The following is a 21,584-nucleotide window of genomic DNA, read 5'->3' on the forward strand; positions in this document are numbered from 1 at the left end:
TTTACAGACTGTGGGCAGAGAAAGACTTGGATTTTTTTTTAAGGTATTACAAGGATTTAAGGAAGAAGTTGTTTCAGTTTCCATCAGTTTACTTCAAACTGATTCTCTGTATTTACATTTTCTTCTCCTACTGATGGGTTGTTTTACATCTTTAAATCAGGTTGACGGAGAGGATCTGTCCCTCATCACCTGTGTTCAGGGAAGGATGCTGCTATTCTTCCAGAAATTTCTGCCGAGTCTTCTGCGCGGTGCTCTGTGTACACGTGGCGTGGGCTTGTTTTATACCGGTTTGTTTCGGGAAATGATCTTCTCTTTCATCATGTGTTTTCCTTTACTGTAGCGAAAGTTCCTAATATTTTCTTGTTTTATGAAAGAATTTAACCCAAATTTTAGATCCGCAGACTCAAAGAATCATATAATTGTAAGGCCCCTCTAGGACTAGCCTCCACACCAGCGCGTTTGACCGACGGCAGACAACGAGACTTTAAAAAGATGAACGACTTGCTCAAGGTCACATAACTAGTTGGTAGCAGAATTGGAATTAGCGAAGAGGTTTTGTGCCAGTTCTGAAGCAATCTGTGGCGGTTCCTTACCCGGGGAGCTTGAAGAACAGGGGAGCCTGCACGCAGCTGCAGTCGGGAAGCTTCTAGGAGGCCCTGCTCAGCCTTAGGGGATGGCCCAACCACGTGGACACCACGGTCCCTGGGCCAGCCCGGTGGTGTCTTGTCCCCTCTCAGCCACTGTGGAAATCTAGCGGCATCTATTTTTGAGAATCATTTTCCCTTCTTACCTTTCTAAAAAATCGAAGTATAGTTGACTTACAATATTATATTAGATACTGTATGATCCAGCAATTCCACTCCTGGGTATGGAGAAAACAAAAGCCTCGTTTGAAAACATACCTGCACCCCAATGTTCATAGCGGCATCATTTACAATAGTCAAGACGTGGAAGCGGCCTGAGTGTCCATCAGCAGGGGAACGGATAAAGAAGACGTGGCATCTGTCTACATACACAATGGAATGCCGCTCAGCCCTCGTTACCGTGATCCACGCACACACACACGCCCGTGGAGCTGTGAGAGCGGACCTTCCCCTGACCATGTTCCTGATCTCAGAGGGTATGGGAGGACATCTGGACGCGCAGGAACCCTTGCGCAGGGTCCCCTCTCGGTCACCACCACACTGTGAAAGCAGAAGGAACCAGGAGCTACATAATAACATGTGTTAGTAACACACAAAAATATTAAAAAATCTATTCTTCCAGCTGCTTAAAAAAAACTCCAGTAGGAAATGGACATCATCCCTTGTGTTCTCTCATTAGTTTAGCAGTAAAACAGTATTACTTACTATTGCTACGTAAGTTAATTTAAAAAGAAGCTTGTCGTGTGCCGTGCATGAGTGTCGTGAGCGATGTGCTTGGAACGAACCCTCCTGGCGGCATCAGCGCGACGCCGAGCCTCTTTACTCTGAGTCATCATAAGAGATGTACTAGCGTCCTTCGGCACTTGGTGAGAGGTACCGTACGTGTGGTATTTGCCTTACCACTGAAGCCAGGCAGCTGTGAGCAGAGGTGGATGTGGGTAGGTAGGGAGTGGGTGTCACTTTCCTGGCCCTGAGGCCCACGGGGATGCAAGTGCGGAGCCAGCCATGAGTGAAAGGGGTGCTCCGGGCAGAGCCCCAGCCGCCCGTCCTACACGTAGCAGCTGTGAGGTGACAGACATCGTGTTCCCAAAGACGAGAACCAACTAGTGAAGTGGATTTGCCCGTTAGGCAGAAATTCACAAGCGAGAGGAAGAAAGACGTAAACAACCCCAGCGGCAGGTTGCCCGTCGTTCCGAGCTGAGGTGCACAGGGCGACAGCGGACACGCAGAGCAGCCGATAGATCGACAGATGGATCACCCACTGGAATTCAGAGCACAGACTAGGAACAGGCTTCCGGAAGGTTCCACACTCACGGGACATGTGGAAAAGGCCTACAGACCAAGACGGACAACCCAGCTGCCCCCCCCCCCCCACACCCTGCTCTGTGCCCTTCGCTCTGTGGTCACAGGTCCTGTGCAAATTGCTTCGGTTCGGTGTCTGTTCTCATGGCCAACCCGGGAGGGGTCCCGCTCCTGCCGCTGTCCTGCAGCATGGAAGCACCTGTCCGCTGCCTTGTGCTTGTGGTGGGAAGGCCCACATGGGCATTGGACGCCGCATGAGCCAGTTCTGGCCAGGAGGACGTGTGTGACCTGGCCTGGCTGCTGGGCAACGGGGTGGAGACTGCGTGGACCTGGTCAGACGTGCCCAGTTTCAGATCCTTATGGTCTGCTGCCCGAGGGCACGTCCCCAAACACCGTGGTTCAGTCCCGCCCGCTTTCAGGTTGAGTCGTTAAGTCTTCTTGGCCCTTGGTTCGCGCCTCTCCTCTCTTCCCTATGTTTTGTCTGTGGAGCAGTCGGGGCCCAGGACCTGGGAGTTTCGCACCGTCCGCGTGATGCTGACGACGTGTCCTTGCCGCCGCCCAGCATGTTCCTCTGTCCTCTGTGCATTGCAGAGTGGCAGGTTGACCCCGAGGCTTGGCCAGACCGGGTTCAATCCCGAGGGGGAAGGTGGTGGCTCTGGTGGTGGCGTCAACAGCAAGGATGCAAAACGTGCTGATGTGGTGTTGGAACCGCTTCCTGGAACCTCTGAAAGAGCTGCTTTCCCCACACTCTGGTCCTCCAGCAGCACCGTCACCCCGGGACAGCGGGACGACGCGCCATCTTCCAAACAAGGAGGAGGCTCCTGGCTTCCTGCAGTGGCACCAGTGAAGGTTTTCGCTGAGCGTCATGTGATCTTGTGGATTGAAGCGTATCGGTGGGTTTTCGTCCACAGCAGTAGTCCTGGCGCCCGAATCGTCCGTCTCTGCCCAACGGGAGCTGCTCCAAGTCCCGCCCCGGGGGCACTGCCGTCTCGGGGACAACGCTGCTGCTCTTGTGGGCGACCTCACGTCCAGCCACCACCTCCCCACCTGCTCGGGGTCTGCAGGTCACTCGCTTTTATAGTAAATAGCGTGGATCTTTGGTTTTACCATCTGGTCGCTCTGTTTCTTAACGTGGAGATTTAGGGTGGTTCAAAGTCTGTGCCTGCGTATCTATTTTAATGATGTCCAGACTTCTCTGAATCCATCACCCGGTATGGACCTGTCTGTATTTGCTCGCAAGAAGTCATTGGTTGGTTTTAGCTGTATTCTGGGGGGACTGAGTTTTTATACTCAGCTTGGCTTTGCGGAGACGTATCCGTACCGGTGCAGGTGCCCGGCAAAGGCGCGGTGACGCGTTGGAGGCCGTCTTCTTGGGGCCCTGGTACTCGACATCCCCTCCAGGACAGGATCATCGCTCTAGGTCTGCAAACTCAGGGCCCATCTCAGGAGAAGGATGTGCACCCCCAAAGGTGGTGCTGAGTGCTGACTGCAGCGGAGAACTCCGATATCTGCTGTGACGTCACACAGCGCTCCGCTCCGCCCCGCCCCCGGGCAGGTGGAGGCTAACCTTCCCTGCTGCACGTGGACCAGGGCGTGACTGAGGCCCACCGACCTTGGTGAGGGAGGTTTCCGAGGCTCAGAAAACGCTGAGACGGCCTGAGAGAGGCACCAGGGGTTGGGGAGAACCTGTAGGGGAACCGGAGGCCTGGGCTTTCCTTCTGAATGTGGTTCACTTACCTCCGCTTGGCCTCAGATTTCTTTCTGGAGAATGTGGGATTTGGATTAAAGTTTACTTTTAGCTCTAAAACTTGACGACTGAGTTGATGGCAAAGAATTTTATGCCCCAGATGCTTTGAAAGCTTCCTAGGGAGTTGGATACAAATAAGAAAATAGACGATAAAGCAGCTCGACGTAAGGGAAATAACTGTCATTGATCACTGGCTCTGAGCCAGGCACCCCTGTCGTCTTACCCCATCTGGGCCGTTCCGTGAGGCGGAGGCTGTGAGATCTGGAGACCAAGCCCGGTGTCCGGCCCCACGGCTCTGCACAGCCCAGGTGCATCCGGAAAGGAAGGATCTCTAGCGGTCAAAAGCCTGAGGACTGTGATAAAAGGGAGTCACTCTAAAAGGCCAAGGGAAAGACTCTTGTTTGTTTGTGGGATGTGCACAGGCAGGGAGAACGTTGAAGCTGTGTTTGGAAAATTAAGCTCTGCTCTTGGAATCATCTCAGACGCTGTTTAAAATCTAGTCATCATACTGTGGGATGACATTCTAAACGGTCGTAGGGAGATTCTGGATTCAGGCTTGTTTTCATGGCTTTGTATGTTCCTCACATGGTGTCCCTGGAGCTTTTGGGTGAGACACTGTAAACCTTAGCAGTTTTTGCTTGTTTTTCTTTATGGTTAAAACGTAGGCGTTTGAGGACATCAGTAAAACCCTCCGGGGTGTGTGTTCCGGGCAGCTCGTCCTTAGGGTTACATTTTGGCCTGATGTTAAAGGAGCGGCAACACAGTCAGGCAACAGAAAAAGGAAATTATGCCCCGGGGGGGGGGGGGGCGGGCGGGACCGGCTGGCGGACAGACTCCAGGGCCAGGCGCCCGCCGTTGGGCCCGGGCCTCTCACCTGCGTCAGAGCCTCGGTCCTGGTGAGTGTCTGAGCTCTCCCCAACCTTCCTCCAGAGTCTGGGAGCGGAAAGGATGTAAGAGCTCCTTCTGCTGTAGGGGACATCGCTGGCGTTATATCGGAATTACACCTCCTGAAACAGATTCCGGCGTCCGACGAGGCCTCCATGGAGAGACAATGTCTCAGTCAGTCAGTGACTCCCCTGGTAAGCGGGTTAGAACCCAGGCACCCACGCCTCCCTGCGTCCATCAGCGGAGGCCATCTCGGCGGCTCTGCCTTGGTCGGAGGCCCCCGTCACCGAGCTTACCTCCCCCTCACTGCTGAGGCCGCCGTGACTGGTGTCCACCCCCATCCGCCCTACTGAAGGGACTCAGGGTGTTCATTATGCCAGCAGAGGACCTCCCGGGACATATCCAGTGCGTCACTTGCCATCAGGACCTAAGTGGCCCCACGGTGACACGCTCTGCATCACTCGTTCCTCCTCAGACCTCTCTCTCCAGCCCCAGTGATTTCATTCACTCCCTCCTTGTTTAATTTACATTTTGGAAATACCTCTATGGGAGCAATGTCTAGAGTACGCTAGAAGGGCTGTAGTCTTGGGACAGAGTGACCAGCTGGGGGATGGTCAGGGGCCGTTGCATCGGCCTGGGTGGTGGATGAACTAGTCCCTTAGCAGGTGTGGAGAAGAGGGACCAATCGAGATGCTTCAGAAGTCGAGGCTGAGTCAACAAGCGCGTGCGGCCGAGGAATGACTCCCGGAGCATCTGACCTCTGACGCTGAGACGGCAAAGGATCACCTCTCTGGGGATACCAGCACTTAGCACCAGGAGACCCTGCAGTGTCCAAATGTGGCAGCATCCACTCCCACAGCTGCCCGTGACCGAGCTCTCAACAGAGGAGGAGACGGCGGCGGGGCCGCTGCAGGCGGGGAAGTTGCCAGTGGTCACCCGCCCCGTCTGGGGATCGGGGAGGGGGCACCAGCTCCGTCAGCTGAGACGGGAACATCCTCCTTGGTTGGCGTCTCAGTGGCCATACACAGGGTTCAGGTTGAAGGGGAGGGTCCTCGCTGTGGAGCTTGGGCTGAGCCCGAAGAGAAAGGAAGGAACGTGTGTAACGTGCTGCACAACTAGGTGAGAGGAAAAGCTGAGATTTAACTCTGCACTCAGGGCTGATTCTGGTCTCGGGAGGCAGGATCAGCTGACTGTACAGGTGGTGGGGCATGTGGGTCTTAGCAAACCACAACGCTGTTTATTTTCTAACAGCTTTTTATGGAACTAGTAAATGTCACAATATTTTATTTCAGTTCTGAAGGAAAATCTCAACAGTTTCAGCACTAAACTCCTTTTTAAAAGTAAACGTGGCTGCAGGGGAAAGCACGGGCTTTACCACTTGGGAAGCTACAAATGGCCCCATGGTCAGAAGAAAGTGGTCTCGTAAGCAGAATAAAATAGTATTGTTTTTAAAAAAACAAACTGAAAGTAACAGGAATTGACCCAGAATGCAATGGGGAAAATAGGTCACTTCTATTGTTTTGAGTGTAATTTGCGTATCAGGCAGCTGGAGGCCTCTCGGCTGTGTTCTCTTACTGTGTGTGGTTATGCCGGGATGTACCTACCAACATATTTGTAGTCATTTCTATGTGTAGTTGTTCAAGTTCAAGCGTTGACTGACCCCCGGTTATGGGCAAGACACCCTATTAGGTACGACGGGCACAGGTAAGGCGAAGATAGGCCCCACGGTCAGAGCTGCATGTGGGGACCGTGCCGGGGAGCACAGGACGCGGGGCTGAGCGCAGAGATGCAGGTGCGCTGGCCACTGGGTCTCCACCGCCAGCTGAGCGAGAGCAGCCAGGGAGAGAAGGAGAGAAAGGGCCGGCCTCCCCCGGCCACCTGGGCCTGCCTTTCCTCTACCTGCTTAGCTCACCTGTCAGAACCCGCTTCCCCATCGCTCCCCTGGGGGCGCGTTGTCGGCCTCGGGGTGGCTGCCGGCTGTGGCGAGAAGCGACATCTCTCCATGGCTTCCCTTCCGAGTCAGACCCCACGTCCTTGCCCGTGGTTGAGTTAGGGGCATTTCTTTTTTTCTGTGAGCTCTTCATATCTCTAGCTGTTTTCCTATAAAAACATAGAAAGGATTTCTAATAGAAGGAATATATAAGAAATTTAAGGAATATAAGGGATACTCTTTCTATTATACTCTACATTTTTTCTTCTGTATTTTTAGGGAAATCAACCTTTTGTCAGTGATTGAAGCTGCAGCTGTTTCCCCTAGTTTGTCACTTGTATCTTTTTCTTTGCTTCTGATATCTTTCAGCCATGCAAAAGTCTCTTATTCCCCTTTGACATAATTGTAGTTACAAAGGCTGCCGGGTAATAGACAAATATACCCGTGTGCCTCAGTAGTTGCAGTGGCCGGGTTTCTTACATTAATCAAATCTCATGACCCATTTGGAATGAACCGTATGAGGAATGGTTCCAGTTTTATTTCTTCATGTGTCTATCCAGTTACCTCAGTACCACCCATTAAATCACGTCTTCTCCCCTAACCTGGGATGTCCCCTTTATCAGAGAGTACATTGCTCTTTGCAGTTGTATCTGTTTCTGAATTTTCTCTTCTGCCCCAGGGTCTGTCTATTCACCACGTGCCCTGACCATTCTCCCCGAAGCATGGGCTTCACCACAACTCCACGTCCCACTGCTCTTCCCCCAGGGTTTTCCTCTCTATTCTGCTCTTTGATTTTGCTAAATAAGTTTTATAATCAAATTGTCTAGCTTCAGAAAAAACCTGATAGTATATGTGGTACTTGGGGGGCGTTCAGCTCAATTTATAAGCTAACTTTGGAAAAACGAACGTCTTCATGTTGGGACTTCATATCCAAGGACATGGCGCTGCGTGTCTTTTCATTCATTGAGTTGAATTATGTGTCTTTCAGGAGTGGCTTATGGTTTTCTTCATAAAGGATTTAGACATTTCTTATTAAGATCTACACCTTGCTTTTCTATTTTCTTGTTTCCTATCATGTATACAGTCTTTCTCCCATTGTATCAGGGAGCTCATTTTGTTCGTATATATGAATGCTATTGGGTTTGTACATGAATTGTACAACCTGCTACTTTGCTAAATTCTGCTGTTGATTTGGTGATTTTCTTCATCCTTTGGCTTTGGCTTGCCTAGATGTCGGGCCGTATCACCTCTAAGCAGTCAGCGGTTCCATCTGCTTTGTGCTCCTCGTGTCCCAAGTTAGCTAACGAGGACTTGGTACCATGGTGAGTAGCTGTGCAGTGGCAGGCTTGCCACCTTTTCCTCCTGTTGGTGAGAAAGGCTCCAGTGTCTCTTTAAGTAAGATGTTCATAAAGCCTAAAATATTTACTATTCAGAAAAAGTTTGCTACCCCTGAATATCTATGAAGACATTCAACCAGCTGCAATGATTCTTAAAAACTGACAGGAAGGGCTTCCCTGGTGGCGCAGTGGTTAAGAATCCGCCTGCCAATGCAGGGGACACGGGTTCAAGCCCTGGTTCGGGAAGATCCCACATACCGCGGAGCAACTAAGCCCCGTGCACCACAACTACTGAGCCTGCGCTCTAGAGCCCGCGAGCCACAACTACTGAGCCCACGTGCCACAACTACTGAAGCCCACGCGCCTAGAGCCCGTGCTCCGCAACAAGAGAAGCCACCGCAATGAGAAGCCCGCGCACCGCAACGAAGACCCAGCACAGCCAAAAATAAAGTAAATAAAGTAAAATAAAATAAATTAAATTAATTAAAAAAACTGACAGGAAAAATAAACTTATTAGAGAACTGGAGAAATGTGTACGCTACCCTCATCTTGGATGATATAAAGGAATTACTGTTAATTTGTAAAAGCGTGACAATGGTAACACTGTGATGATTTTTAGGCGTCATCATCCCGTAAACAGAACATTTATGGACAAGCTGGACCTGAGGTCAGTTTCAAAGGGCTCCGGGCTGAGGTGTGGCTGTTAGGTGAGGTTGGGGACAGTCGGTGATTGTAGGAGCTGGTGGTGCACAGATTGGACTCCTTCACTGTTCTTCCTGCTTTTGTATTTTGGTGGGACTTTTTCGGTGAAAAGTTAATTTAAGAGTTCAGCCCTGTTCCTCTTGTTCTAAATGTCCTCCTCGGCGACTTCCCTGGAAGGCTGGTGGTTAGGATTCCACGCTTCCACTGCAGGGGGCACGGGTTCGATCCCTGGTTGGGAACTAAGATCCCACATGTCGTGTGGTGTGGCAAAAAAAAAAAAAAAAAAAAAAAAAAGCCCTCCTTATCATGTATAATAAGCAGCATTTTATAAGGAAGGCCCTTCAAGTTTAACATCAGTCCTGCTTCTAGACATGATCTGGCTCAGCTGAGCATTAGGACACATTTTGAAAATGAAAGAAAAGTTTGGTTCCAGTTAAGTAAAAACCTGTATTTCAGAAAACTAAGCTTAAAATCTAAGTATATTCGATTCACACATGACACACCGGGGCTTTGTCAGCAATGGGCGGCCCATCGCTGCCTCTGCCCTTGGGGCGTTGTTCCCATCTTGTTTCATGCTGCAATGAGCTACAGTTTCCGGAAGCCACTTCCTACTTGGGTTTATCTGTACATGTTTATAAACACACAGACTGTCCCTGTCATAGCCAGCATTCCAGTCCCATTTTGTGTATTAATGCTTGCCTGAACCAACCTGGGGCCTAGGAGAACAATATTTTTAAGAGCTTGAACATAAAACTTCAGTATTACATATCAAATATTGCCGGAGTATGATTTTTACATCCTTGTTGTTGGACCCACTTAAGTGGAACTCATTTAGCTATGGGGTAATTATATGGTATCCTTTCTTTTTTTCTTGCTTGCTTTTTCTTTCTGCTTTGCAAGCATTTGTAACTTTGCTTACGCTTATTACATTTTTACAGCAGAGGAAACAATTTTTATTCTTTCTTAACCTCTGTTAGCTTGAAAAGTAATAAAATTAATCTTTCATTGTTTCAAAATGTATGACTCTTGACGGTGTTGGGGTTCACGTGAGAAGCACATAAGGTTATTTTGTTTCTCAGGTTTCTGTATTTGGATAGTAACGTATATCTCTTTTTCTCCCAAGAATGCATCATTTTCCCTTTGCCTCTCAGAGTTTATGGTCGAGCAGAACTTCAGAACATGGTGTTAGAGGACGTGTGTCCCCTTCTGACGTCCTGAGATGGGTGAGTTAAAATATTTCTGAGGTCACTTAACACAGCTACATGTAAATGTAAGTGGAGTTCATTCATGCTACACGCGAGAGTTGAACAGGAGCGTCTGAGCCTTTTATGTGTGTATAGAGCAGACCCCAGCCCAGCCTCCATGGCCCTTCTCCTGGGAGGAGGTGTAAACACGATCTGAGGAATAATTGTTAAAGGAACACGTGTGCCTTGGGTCCAGATGACCATTCAGTTGTATCACCTGCCGCCTTAAGACTGAGACGCAGCAGCCTTCTTCTCTCCCGGGATCCTTTGTACATTTCAGGCTTTTCTAAAGTCTGTTAACAATGTTGACAGTAGATCAAGGGGCTTGTCCCTGTGGGAAGGAGCCTTTCCCCATGGAAACTACTACTGGTTTCCAAGGCAGTGGCCATGACCTAGGAATAAGGGTCACTTTTCAGCAGTAAAGTGCACGGCTCTGTTGACTTAACTGACACACGATAAGCCAACACTTTCCACTTCAGGGCATTTTGAAGAATCTCGGTTTGGCGGAGAAGTTGACATCAAGCGTCCCGAAGGAGATGCATCTGTGTTTGTCCAGCACAGCCAAATCCAACAAAATGGGAGCTGTAATTATAGGGCTGGATCCAACCACAGCGCCGCAGCATCTGACATCATGGGGTGCAGGGAAGGCTCGCGAACCCAGAGGTCGGGTCAGCACAGAAACCGCGTGTTGTCAACTGCACACACCTACCAGGCCCCTCCTCTGGAATATTGGGGTTTTTAACGTCCATCTGACAAAATTTCTTCCAGTGAAAATGATAGGAGTCTCTCTCTCTCTCTCTTTTCCTAAGTACGCATCTAATTAAGCAGATTCCAGAAATAAAAACTGGCATCGTGGTTAAAATGGTCTTTGCCTGAGTTGCCTTTTCCATGATAAATATGAAACAGATGGCATATTTGAAGTCCTGGGCCAGTTCATTCCTCTCTGCATTCCTTAGTGGTTTGAAAGATCCCTTTAAGAGCTCATTTATCCACTGCCGTCAAAGGCATCCCCCCGCTCCCCCGCCAAATACACATGCATCTCTCAGGGAAGGTGTGAGAGATGTGGAATGCTGTGGGGTCATGTTATACATACCTGGAGAGTCTTCAGTTCTGGAAGAAAAAAAACACAGGATGGTAGCAGAGAGGGCTTTGATCAGTTCTCGCGCTCACATGTGGTTTCCATCGTCTTTTCAGGGAACAGTCAACCTTGGAGGCGGAGGCCTCCAGGATCCCTAGGGCTCTTCGTGTCACTGTTCAAGGTCAGAGCCCATCAGAACTCTTCGAAGTCGTTTATCAGAGCCACAGCCTTTGTTTCACCGCAGCAGGGGAGGGGTCTGATTACAGGTTGATCCAAGGAACCAGAACCTCTTCGGGTGGGGCCTGTGCTTGGATGTTTAATCTCCCAGGAGACACGAAAGGGGGTCGGGGCTTAGCTGCAGCCACTTGTGGGCCAGGATCACCCGCACCTTCACGGCCAAGCATGTAAGCGTGTACCGTAAACGTACTTCAGATGTTTCCCGTCTTCTCCTTGACGTCTTGGGCTAATGGCGCAAGTGGAAGAACACTGACGGATCCTTCATTGTTCTTGTCTTCTGTGAAGTGAGCTGCCCCCAAATCACCCCGAGCTGTAGGACTGTGGTGGGCAGGCCGGCCTGGCACTGAGAGGGTGAAGTGAAACCCCAAGGCCCGTGGAGAAACGAAGTGTAAGAATACTTCACAACCTTAAGTTCAACTGCGGTCAGCAACGCTGGCGATCATAAATGTCATGGGGAAAACTATTCTTAGGACATCAAAAGAAAATACGCAAACTTTTATATCATTTCATACACACTTCAGTTGGTCTGATTTTATGAACATGAGCTTACTTCAGGCAACTCCAGAAGTTCGAATGAGTGGAATTTAGGAGGAGGGCCTGGCTCGGGATGGCATCCTCGGGCAGGCTCTGAGGGCACGAGCGCCAGCCGTGGTCTCCCACGAGGAACTGTGGAGACACCTGCGAGAACCAGGTATCGCTGAGCTGCCTGTGCGTGTGTAAACGTGAATATGATTTAATCCAACGTGTAACCAAATAACCACAAGGGTGGATTATGCAAAAGACAGTTGTCTTAAACGAAGGCCCGGTTTCTCGGGAACGGAGGAACAGAGGCTTCAAAGGGAAGTGTGTTCAGGTGTTCATCCGCGTGGCACTCGTCTCAGAGTCCAGTCATGGCACCAGGCCCACTGTGTGTCTTTCTGTCCTGAAGTCTGGCTTGCATTTTAGGTACAATGTTTGCATCTTGGCTTACGGACAGGCAGGAAGTGGGAAGAGCTTCACCACGCTGGGCCCGCGTTCCAGGGAGGAGCCGGCCCCACTGTCGGAATCCTTCGGCGACTCGGACATCATCCCCAGAGCCGCTGGAGGACTCTTCAGGTACCGGGCGGGCAGTGAGGATGAACAGAGATACAGTAGACGCAGGTGCTGAGGGTGACAGTGTGTGGGAGACCACGTCCCACCTCCAGCAGGACACGTTCAGAACTGCCGAGCGTTCACTTCTGGGCGTTATTACCACAAATGCTAGAAATGCTTATGACACATTTATGTCGAAATTCTATCAGTGAGACAACACTTCTCGAGGAGATCTCTAGTTAGACGGCTTCCCCGGTCAAGGGAGGGTGGAGGGTGCAAGAGAGCAGGGAGGGGACAGAGTGAAAACCCGTGGGTTTGCCCTTCTTCCTGCCTGGGCAGAGCAGACACACCTGGTCCTCTTTGTGGGGTGACAGCGAACGTGCGTTGAAGAGTCTCCTGTGCCACTAACACGGCCCCAGGAGCCACAGAGGCACGTCCCCTGCTGTTGTCACGATTTTCCCACTACAGTCACTGCTAGAGAAAACCAGTAACAGTTGCCCCGTGTGGTCCAGGAGGCCGTGGTGCCAATGTCTCCTCCCGTTGGTCACTGACCTCCCGCCCTTGGGGAGTCCCGGTGTGAGATACTCATCTTCACTTTTTTAAAAAAATTAACTAATTCATTTATTTTTTGCTGCGTTGGGTCTTCGTTGCTGTGCACAGGCTTTCTCTAGTTGTGGCGAGCGGGGGCTACTCTTGGCTGCGGTGCACAACCTTCTCATTGCAGAGGCTTCTCTTGTTGGGGAGCACAGGCTCTAAGTGTGCGTGCTCAGTAATTGTGTCTCTCAGGCTCAGTAGTTGTGGCATGCAGGCTCAGCAGTTGTGGCACGTGGGCTCAGTAATTGTGGCTCTCAGGCTCAGTAGTTGTGGTACACAGGCTTAGTTGCTCTGCAGCATGTGGGATCTTCCTGGACCAGGACTCGAACCCATGTCCCCTGAATTGGCAGGCGGGTTCCTAACCACTGCGCCGCCAGGGAAGCCCCAGCTCATCTTCACTTTTCTCACCGTTTCCTAAGAGCTGTGGCTCACCCCATGTGCGTGCCGTATGTCCCTAGAGCCTGTCAGCCCCTGGAGGGAAGGCATCTCCTGTGGCAGGTGTTCAGTGGAGCCCGCTGGCCCTCTGTGCTCCTATAACCCCTGGAATTCGGCTTTTGTCTCCATATCTTCTTACGTCGTCCTTTTGTGTCTTAAAATCGGAGCCAAAACCTAAGAAGTCCCACAAAAGCCTGATATTTTGGTTCCTCTTCAAACCAATATTCTTTCATTATTAGTGCATGTGAAAGATGTATTTGTTAATTTACTTCTTCTAACCCCTTCTGAGAAAAGACCTCTGTGAAATATTCCCCAATTTTTGGTAGTTCTTGTTCTCCAATTGTCTCCTGTGATTTTCAGAATCAGATTGTTTCCTAGGAGATCAAACCCGTCAGCACTGGTGAGCTGCTGCTGCGGTAACAAGCATCCTGAAAGTCCCTGAGGCCACAAGGCCCTCGAGGGCTGTGCTCAGCGTGGCCACCAGAACGCATGGGGAAGGCCTGGGACGAGGCCAGCCCGGGGGACCCTGCCTGTCTCGTCGGCCCGAGAAGGCAGAGGGCCAGACCCGAGTTCCACGGGCAGGACGCTTGTGGGCAACAGAGCGGCCCTCCCAGACGCAGGGGTCGCTCACTTAGGGACGAAGCCCTCCTCTGGGGACATGGCACCACGTGAAGCGTTTGGTTCCGTTTCAGGTTCAAGACACAGAGGCTTCGGCGTGAGTCAGAACTTCTCTGCAGAGCCACTGGCATTTTCCAAGGGTGTCACCCAGTCCCTCTCCAGGGACCCCTCGGCTGGCCACAGCCACGCTTGCTGGAAGTTGGGTAGCAGCATGGGAGGATGTGGCGGGACTGCTGCAGCAGCGGGTGGCTTTCCTGGATGTCATGGAAGAGGGACACGGGAGAGACAGGTAGTGGGTGAGACAAGGGTGCTGTGTCCGCCACGGAGAGGGGCCTGGGAGAAGCGCTCCGCCCGTCTCCCCGGCCCTCATCTTACCCACATTTAAGGCACCTGATCCGAGCGGCGGCAGGTTGCCAGGTTGCCAGGTTGCCAGGTTGCCAGGTGTGCTGGTAGCGCTCACAGCCATCCAGCCCGGTGGAAGCAGCGTGGCTGGTGCCGGGTATCAAAGCGTTGACCGGTAACCGACCTCCCCGCTAAGCACACTTTCAAGGCCCAGAAACAGAGAGGTGAGGCGATAGGAAGAAGAGCCCAGGTCAGAAACGCGGCCAGAAGAGCGGGGAGTTAGAGAACCCTCCCCCTGAGCCTCACACGGCTGCCGTCTTCGTGTCTTGTGCTGGGGCCCCCGGGGGGCAGGCAAAGCAGGGCTTGGCTTCATTGAATCCCTGGTGTGAGCTGTGCACCTGCTTCCAGTCTGTTCCGGACGAAGCTGGATTTGCAGACGAATAACGTACAGGTCACGTGTATTTGGTTCTGGAGCTTGTCCACGAGGGCAGCAAACAGAGGCCAAGAACTCAGGGCAGGACAGAGGCTGCTGAAGGCGTCCGGAAAGAGATCCATTAGGACCACACTTGGACAGTCAGCCTGTTAGAGATGGACACACAGCTTCACCAAATAGGGACGTCACACTGACACGTTATTAAGTCACCTCGTTTCTACAGCGGGTTTATTCATGTTTTCAGTCTTGGGCATGAAGCGATAACTTAGATTATAGTGACAGGTGCTCCCACAGAGCTCGGGGTCTTACAGCGCTAGGAGCCTTCAGACGGGATTGTGACTCTGTTCTTCCGAGTGGGTGGCCACGGGCGAGGCTTACCTCCCTAGGCCTCACTGTCATCGTTTGCAAAATGAGAATGATAGTCCAAACGTGGAAAATTTTCTACCTCTTTGTTTTCTAATCACAAGTGGACAAGATCCAGAAAGGAACGCGTGCAGCCGTCTTCGCGGGTGAGTTTGTGCCCAACTCAGGATGCAGCACAAAATCGTAATAACCTCGGGCATCGGTATCAGAGGATGTTTATATGAACGCTTTACCTTAAAAAAGGTGACTCTTAAATTGCTAAGGGGACCAAAGGAAGGTATTCCCCTGCCATTTCCAATAAAGCAAAATTCTAGTTGGGGTTCTTTCTGCCTAACACCCTCTCCTGCGTCCTCGGGAACCCAGCTGCTGGCCTGCCTCTTCTCCAGTGGCCTCGGCTGTCGTTCTTACCCGCGGCATTTACAAGGCTTTTCTACCTGCTGGACACCGCTGCAGGCACACGGGACCCTATTCAGCCCTCAAGGTGTCTAGAACAGAAACAGACAAATAACCAGGACCCAGGAAGACCCGGGCGGGAATAGGTGAACAGGACGAAAGTGGCTGAGGGGGTGCTCGTTGGCGGGGGCTGTGATGGACCCGCCACCTCCCCACACCCTGACTCTGGGCTCAGCGCCTGTCCTGCGTCTCATGGGAGCTTCTGCGTATTTTATATAAAATGTATCACACTATATAGGAATCGTTTGCCTACTAAACACTTCGTTTCTTCAAAGCCAAGAATGAAGACTAGTTTTACCATTGTTCCCAGAATCTAGCCAGTAACTGAGTGATACTTGTGTGACGAATGAATCAACGCATTAAACAAATCAAGTACTTAATTTAATGGAAGAAAAATCTTTCCAATTAGCTCCCCGGTATTGCATAGATAAGAAATGTAATTCAGGTTTGGGGCCCCTCGGAGGGATGGAGCTGAGTGCTAAGAGGGGGTCTGTGTGCGTTTTTCCTGACGTGTGGCGGAGGGGGTGTACAATCTTTAGCTTAGCGCACCTTGGTTTTTCACTTTTCAGACAGATGTTCTTAGTGTCCTCAGCAAACCCCAGTGCTGAGAACAACCCCAATCTGAACTCTTTGCTAGCAATTATTTTCATCAGAGAATTTAGCTTATTTTTCTTTCATTGTCGTCTTTTTGATCTTCGTTTTTTTTACAATTTATTTATTTATTTTTGACCACACTGGGTCTCCACTGCTGCGCGCGGGCTTTCTCTAGTTGTGGCGAGCAGGGGCTACTCTTCGTTGTGGTGCACGGGTTTCTCATTGCGGTAGCTTCTCTTGTTGTGGAGCACGGGCTCTAGGCGCGCAGTCTTCAGTAGTTGTCGCGCACAGGCTCAGTAGTTGTGGCTCGTGGGCTCTAGAGCACAGGCTCAGTAGTTGTGGCGAACGGGCTTAGTTGCTCTGCGGCATCTGGGATCTTCCCGGACCAGGGCTTGAACCCGTGTCCCCTGCATTGGCAGGCGGATTCTTAACCACTGCACCACCAGGGAAGCCCCTAATTTTCTTAATTATCATTAGAAGACATTAATGGCTCATTTTATCCATAGCTCTCTTGTGGATGCTGGTGAAAAACCCAACCCAGCAATGGTTGACTAGGACACGTCCAGGCCAGTGCTCAGAATGTCTTTATGGACAAGGAAAAGCACAGTAGTCAGAATCAGACTGGCTTTGCTGGGCAAGTGTCCAAGATGAAATTGTTTGTTCCTTGGTGACTGGGTTGTCTGTCAAAGGGACAAAGCAGGGACGTGGGCGTCAGGGAGGAAACCCAGGGTCAGGGTCACTTCTCCCTGGGGTAGGCCTCTGGGGTTTTGCTCTAAGTGTGTAGTGACTTTATTTTTAAGCTGATCTGCAATCTGCAGGTAGTACTTTAAAACCTAAAACAAAATAAGATGTGTGGTTGTTTTCTTAAGAGCCTGGGTGGGTTTTAGAGAGGTCATGGTCAGGGCTTAGCTGGAAGGCGCTATACCAGTGGAACTGACTCAGTTCCATGGACTCGATCTCCCCTGAAACAGAACAGATTTTAAAATAAACAAGCCCGGTTGCTGGCCCAGTGCTCAAAGCCTCTGCAGCTTGCTTTGGGCTTCTGGGTGGGATTAAACTCGGGTGTGGTGACTTCTGAATCAAGGCTGTGGGCTCTTCAAGCATCTTTATAGAATGTGATTAGAAACCGAATGCTGGAATCATTGATTTAGATACAACTCAGATAAAACTGTCTGTGTTCCCAAGACAGTTATTTTTCTCTGCAATTTAAGGAGGACATTCCCTTCTTCCTCCGTCATCTTGATTAGTGAGATGCTGCCCTGTGGTCATGAATCATGAGTTTTGCTGCCCATTTTCCAGGACTGTCTCTCATTGAAATCATTCTCTAACCGCTTTCTCCACGGGGTTAGCTAAGCTCCTCTGACGGTTTAGTCTCTTGTGTGTCCCTCCCTGCCCCTCCTCCAGGCTGATTTCAGAAGATCCGTCAAGGAGCCCCAAGGTGGAAGTTTCCATAGTGCAAGTTTATAACAATGACATTTTTGACCTCCTGGCCAACGACAGGTGTCGAGAGGCGTCTGGGTCGGAGCCACAGGTGCCGACAACCCAGGAGGGGAAGGAGGTCTCTGGGCTGACCTACGAGTGAGTAGTCCAGGTGCCGAGCTCTGGGAACAACGGCACCTGCAAGGGGCCCCACGGAGAACCGGCCGCGTTGTCCAAGTCGGTGCTGTCCCCGAGAGATGGTCCATTGTGTTTCACTGCTTAGTGTGTGGTTCACAATTTTCAGTTTGCTTTAGAAGTGATCTTTAAAATCACAATGAAAACAAATTAATTAATCCTTTAGAATATCTTCATTAAGAGTTGACGGGACAGGTGTTATCCCCGCAGCTCAGCTGAGGGAACAGGTGTGGAGAAGTCACAGGACTTGCCCGAGGTCACTCAGTTAAGCACAGTATCCTTGGGCACCACTTGCCATGTCAGTATTTTACCGAATACACTAAGGAAGCACAGCTCCTCACCTTAATTAGATCTTCTCCGCAGAGCTCTGTATTCTTTCTTTCTTTATTTTTTTTGCGGTACGCGGGCCTCTCACTGTCGTGGCCTCTCCCGTCGCGGAGCACAGGCTCCGGACGTGCAGGCTCAGCGGCCACGGCTCACGGGCCCAGCCGCTCCGCGGCATGTGGGATCTTCCCGGACCAGGGCATGAACCCGTGTCCCCTGCATCGGCAGGCGGACTCCCAACCACTGCGCCACCAGGGGAGCCCCAGAGCTCTGCATTCTTAAACCCATGTTCGTGAATCAGCTTTGCTCCAAGCGGGGGGTCACCTGACTGACCACACAGGGAGGAGAAGGGATAAAGGGTCAGCGTCATGCTGCCCGCGTCCTGTGGTCTCGAAGTTATTGAGGGAAGGGTCTGCAAGCTATTTCTAACACTTGAAAAAGCCTAAAGGAAATCACGGTAAGTTTACACAAGTTATCCAAAACTGTCAGCTTTTGATTAATAGACAACATGATCAAAATATTGTCTCCTGCAGATCAAAAGTTCTACTTAGCTGTCAAATCTCATGAATTAAAATAGGAAAGTAAATTAAATTTTTCTTTCATAAGTTTGATTTGATACACAGAGTATGTTAAAGTCTTGAGGCTCTTGAGGGTGCCGTACCTGAAAGAACACTTGATGTTGAAAAGGCTGGGAACCTCCATTTGGTTCCAAAACAGCAGATTATTCCAGGGTGAGGCAGTTAGAGGCACAGTAAGGCAGTCAGGCCTCACAGCAGTAAAAATCTGATTCATGATGTTTAATTTTGTCTGCGATGTGCTGCCTTCTTGAGCTGGGTACGCTTAGCTTGTATGCGAGGTCTCTGTGCGGAGAGTTAGAGGTTGGCGTGCAGGCGGCCTCCCCGGTCCCTCGGGGACGTTCGTGTGCTCTGGGCACCCTCGGGGTCCGCCCGCAGTGCGGTGGGGCTCGTGACGCTCGTGGCGGGGTCCGCAGCTCGGCCGCGCGGGCGGCCACCGCAGCGCCTGCCGACTTCTCCAGATCTCACCTGCTGACCGCGGTGCCTCTACCACAGCCGCTTCCCCCGCAGCAGCGGCGAGCGGCCGTCGGCGCCCGGACGCAGACGTGCGAAAGCCACGTGCGAAGGACAGAATCCGCGCACCTGTAGGCTCTGGGCATCGCACAGAGCCCTGGGGAGGAACTGCAGCCACATATTCGGAGGGTCTGGAACCCAAACCCAAGAGCCACAGGGACCCCAGGCTGAGAAGAAAGGGGGTGTGGGGTGGGAGGAAGGAGGGCGCTTTGTTAAATAAGAAGGAAATGGCATATTTTTACCTTGGAATGTGATCCATTCAGCATGAATGACGCTGTAATTGTGATTTGGGCTTAGAAAGTTACACACCAGTATATAAAGTGATTCCAGCTGTGTAAGACAATCATGTACGTGTCGCCAGGTCTGTAGGTCATCATTGGTCGGTAAGTCTCGGGGAGCGCACACGGGGTCACCTGCGGGGTTTGTGGAAACACAGACACCCCCTCACCCCACACCGTGATCGCAGCCCCAGGGCTGGGGCGAGGCCGAGGGATGTGCACTTCTCCAAGCTCACGGGCCCAGAGCCGCCGTGGAGAGCTACTGGTCTAGGGCCTACACTCGGTAACAAAGAAGCCCAGGGCCCAGGGGGTTCACCCTAGAAAGGGCATCCTCACCCCAGTCTCAGGCCAGTGTGGGCTACGTTCCTGACCCATCTTGTCTCGAGGTCACTTGAAACTCATGGCCCAGGCAAGTGGGCAGAGAGGGGAAGGCGATGCCCGGATTACTAACTGCCCACCAGCCGGACCCGCACTAACCAGTCCTAGGACCGACCTTGCCCCCAGGGAGCGCCGGGCGGACAGTGCTGCTGAGGGAGCCCTGGCTGTTGGTGCCCACACGTCTGGTCCACAGATGAAAAGGCTGGGCGCCCCCAGGCAGTGGGCCCAGAGCCGCTTTCATGTTCTTTCTAAACGTAAGTGTGTTTTCTTTGCTTTCTACATAGGGTTACACTATTCAGGGTTTGTGTAAAAAATCTTTTAAAAAAGTCTGTTTAGGAATAACACACAATGAAACTGATATGTACATCAACATGAAGAAGACTTTCTCAGAAGTTTTGTGGTGTATTATTAAAACAGAAATTGTAGAATTTGTTTCTATAAGATAATAGATTTTTCCACCGGGATTCTAATTAATGTCATTACCAAGTCTTTCTAACAAACCTTAGCTCATTTTCTTGGAACTACTTAGGCACTAGTTCAGCTTTCAACAGTGAAAAATGCTCTCTCCTGCCTGTTCTTTCCTATTTTACCCAGAGGATCCCCTCAGGGTCACTGGGCCCCTTTCCTGTCAGCCTTTAAGAGGAAGGGATGAAGCCAACCAGGGTCTTGCTCTGTGCGAGGTGTTGGCCTCTGGGACGGAGCTGGAGGGGCCTCAGCGGGTGGCAGGCTGAGGGGAGCTTGGGGACCGTCTCCTGTCACTGGTCACTCCCCGGCAGAAGACCCGCGGTCAAGTCGGTCACTGCCCACGGGCTCCTCTGCCCCGCACCCTGGTGGTTGCCGGCCACCGGGAGGAGCCCGAGCACGTCCCGCAGAACCGCTTCTGTGTCGCCGAGGACCCAAGGACTCGGGCGGGGGTCCCTGGGCCCCGCCAGCCACGGGGAGCTTGTGCGCGCCAAGCTGCGGCTCGTGGGCCTGGCGGGCAGTGAGCGCGGGTGAGAGCGGGAAGCCTTCCCCTGGGTGGCCTGGGGACCAGGGGTCCTGACCGTGAGCGGACGGGGGTCCCAGGCCCGCTGTCCCCTCCCAGATGCCCTCTAAACTCCAGCCCCATCCTCCTGGTGCCGTCTCAGCACCGAGACCCTGTGCGTCAATCCAAACACTGCTCCCTGCGGGCGACCTGCGGGGCGAGGAGCCCGGTTCCCCTAAAAGCTTCCCCTGCTGGCGCTGCGTGGGTGTCAGAGGGGGACACCAAGGGGACGCAGGGTCTCCTCCACCTGCTCTTCCCGAGAAGCCTCCATTTTGCTTTTCTGATTCATCTTGATGTCGCCCTGAATTCATGTAAATCCTGTGTGTGGCGAGGTCTCTGCACTTTGCCAGGGTGTCTGGAGCGATGGGATCAGCCCTGAGGGAGACTTTGTGCAGGAACTGGAACCTGGCAGCCCTCGCAGACATCCTGGGGGTGCTGTCGGCAGGCAGAGGCCACGTCCCAACAGGAACAGCGGGCTCACGCACCTGCTCCAGGACGCGCTCGGCACTGCCGTCCCCATCGGTGCCCCAAAGAGGGGAACTGCTGCCCCGCTGCCCCTCGCCCCGGGCTCGCCCCTCCCGGCCACACCTCCGGGGGGCTTCCCGGCGCTCGGGGTCACTGCCGGCCCTTCCTCAGGATTTGCAGTGCTGTTGAGAACACTGTCGCTCTTCTCAGTGTTGTCTGGCCCTGGGTGGTTTGTGGAGTGTGGGCACCACCAGCCCCTCCGGCTGGGTTCCAAGTTCCTAGGGGTGTGGCACACGCAGGGGGTCTCTGAGCTGTGGGACTGCACTGCACTTGCACGGACGCCCCTGCTCTGGGCTGTGTGCACTGGCTGGCCATGTGGAGGCTGGACTCCTGGTTGCAGGTGC

General features: G+C 51.9%; 1 protein-coding gene across 1 annotated transcript; it reads left to right on the plus strand.

Annotated features, from left to right (window-relative positions):
* Positions 1-4,532: 4,532 nt before the first annotated feature.
* On the plus strand, positions 4,533-21,190 carry KIF25 (kinesin family member 25). The gene is given in 6 exon segments (XM_073789317.1): positions 4,533-4,772; positions 9,671-9,770; positions 12,052-12,252; positions 17,381-17,587; positions 18,939-19,080; positions 20,334-21,190. Coding segments are annotated over 6 exon segments (1,032 nt in total). The 5' UTR covers positions 4,533-4,744; the 3' UTR covers positions 20,688-21,190.
* Positions 21,191-21,584: the final 394 nt, after the last annotated feature.

The sequence above is a fragment of the Tursiops truncatus genome, chromosome 12 (assembly GCF_011762595.2).
Source record: "Tursiops truncatus isolate mTurTru1 chromosome 12, mTurTru1.mat.Y, whole genome shotgun sequence".
NCBI classification, from domain to species: Eukaryota; Metazoa; Chordata; class Mammalia; order Artiodactyla; family Delphinidae; genus Tursiops; species Tursiops truncatus.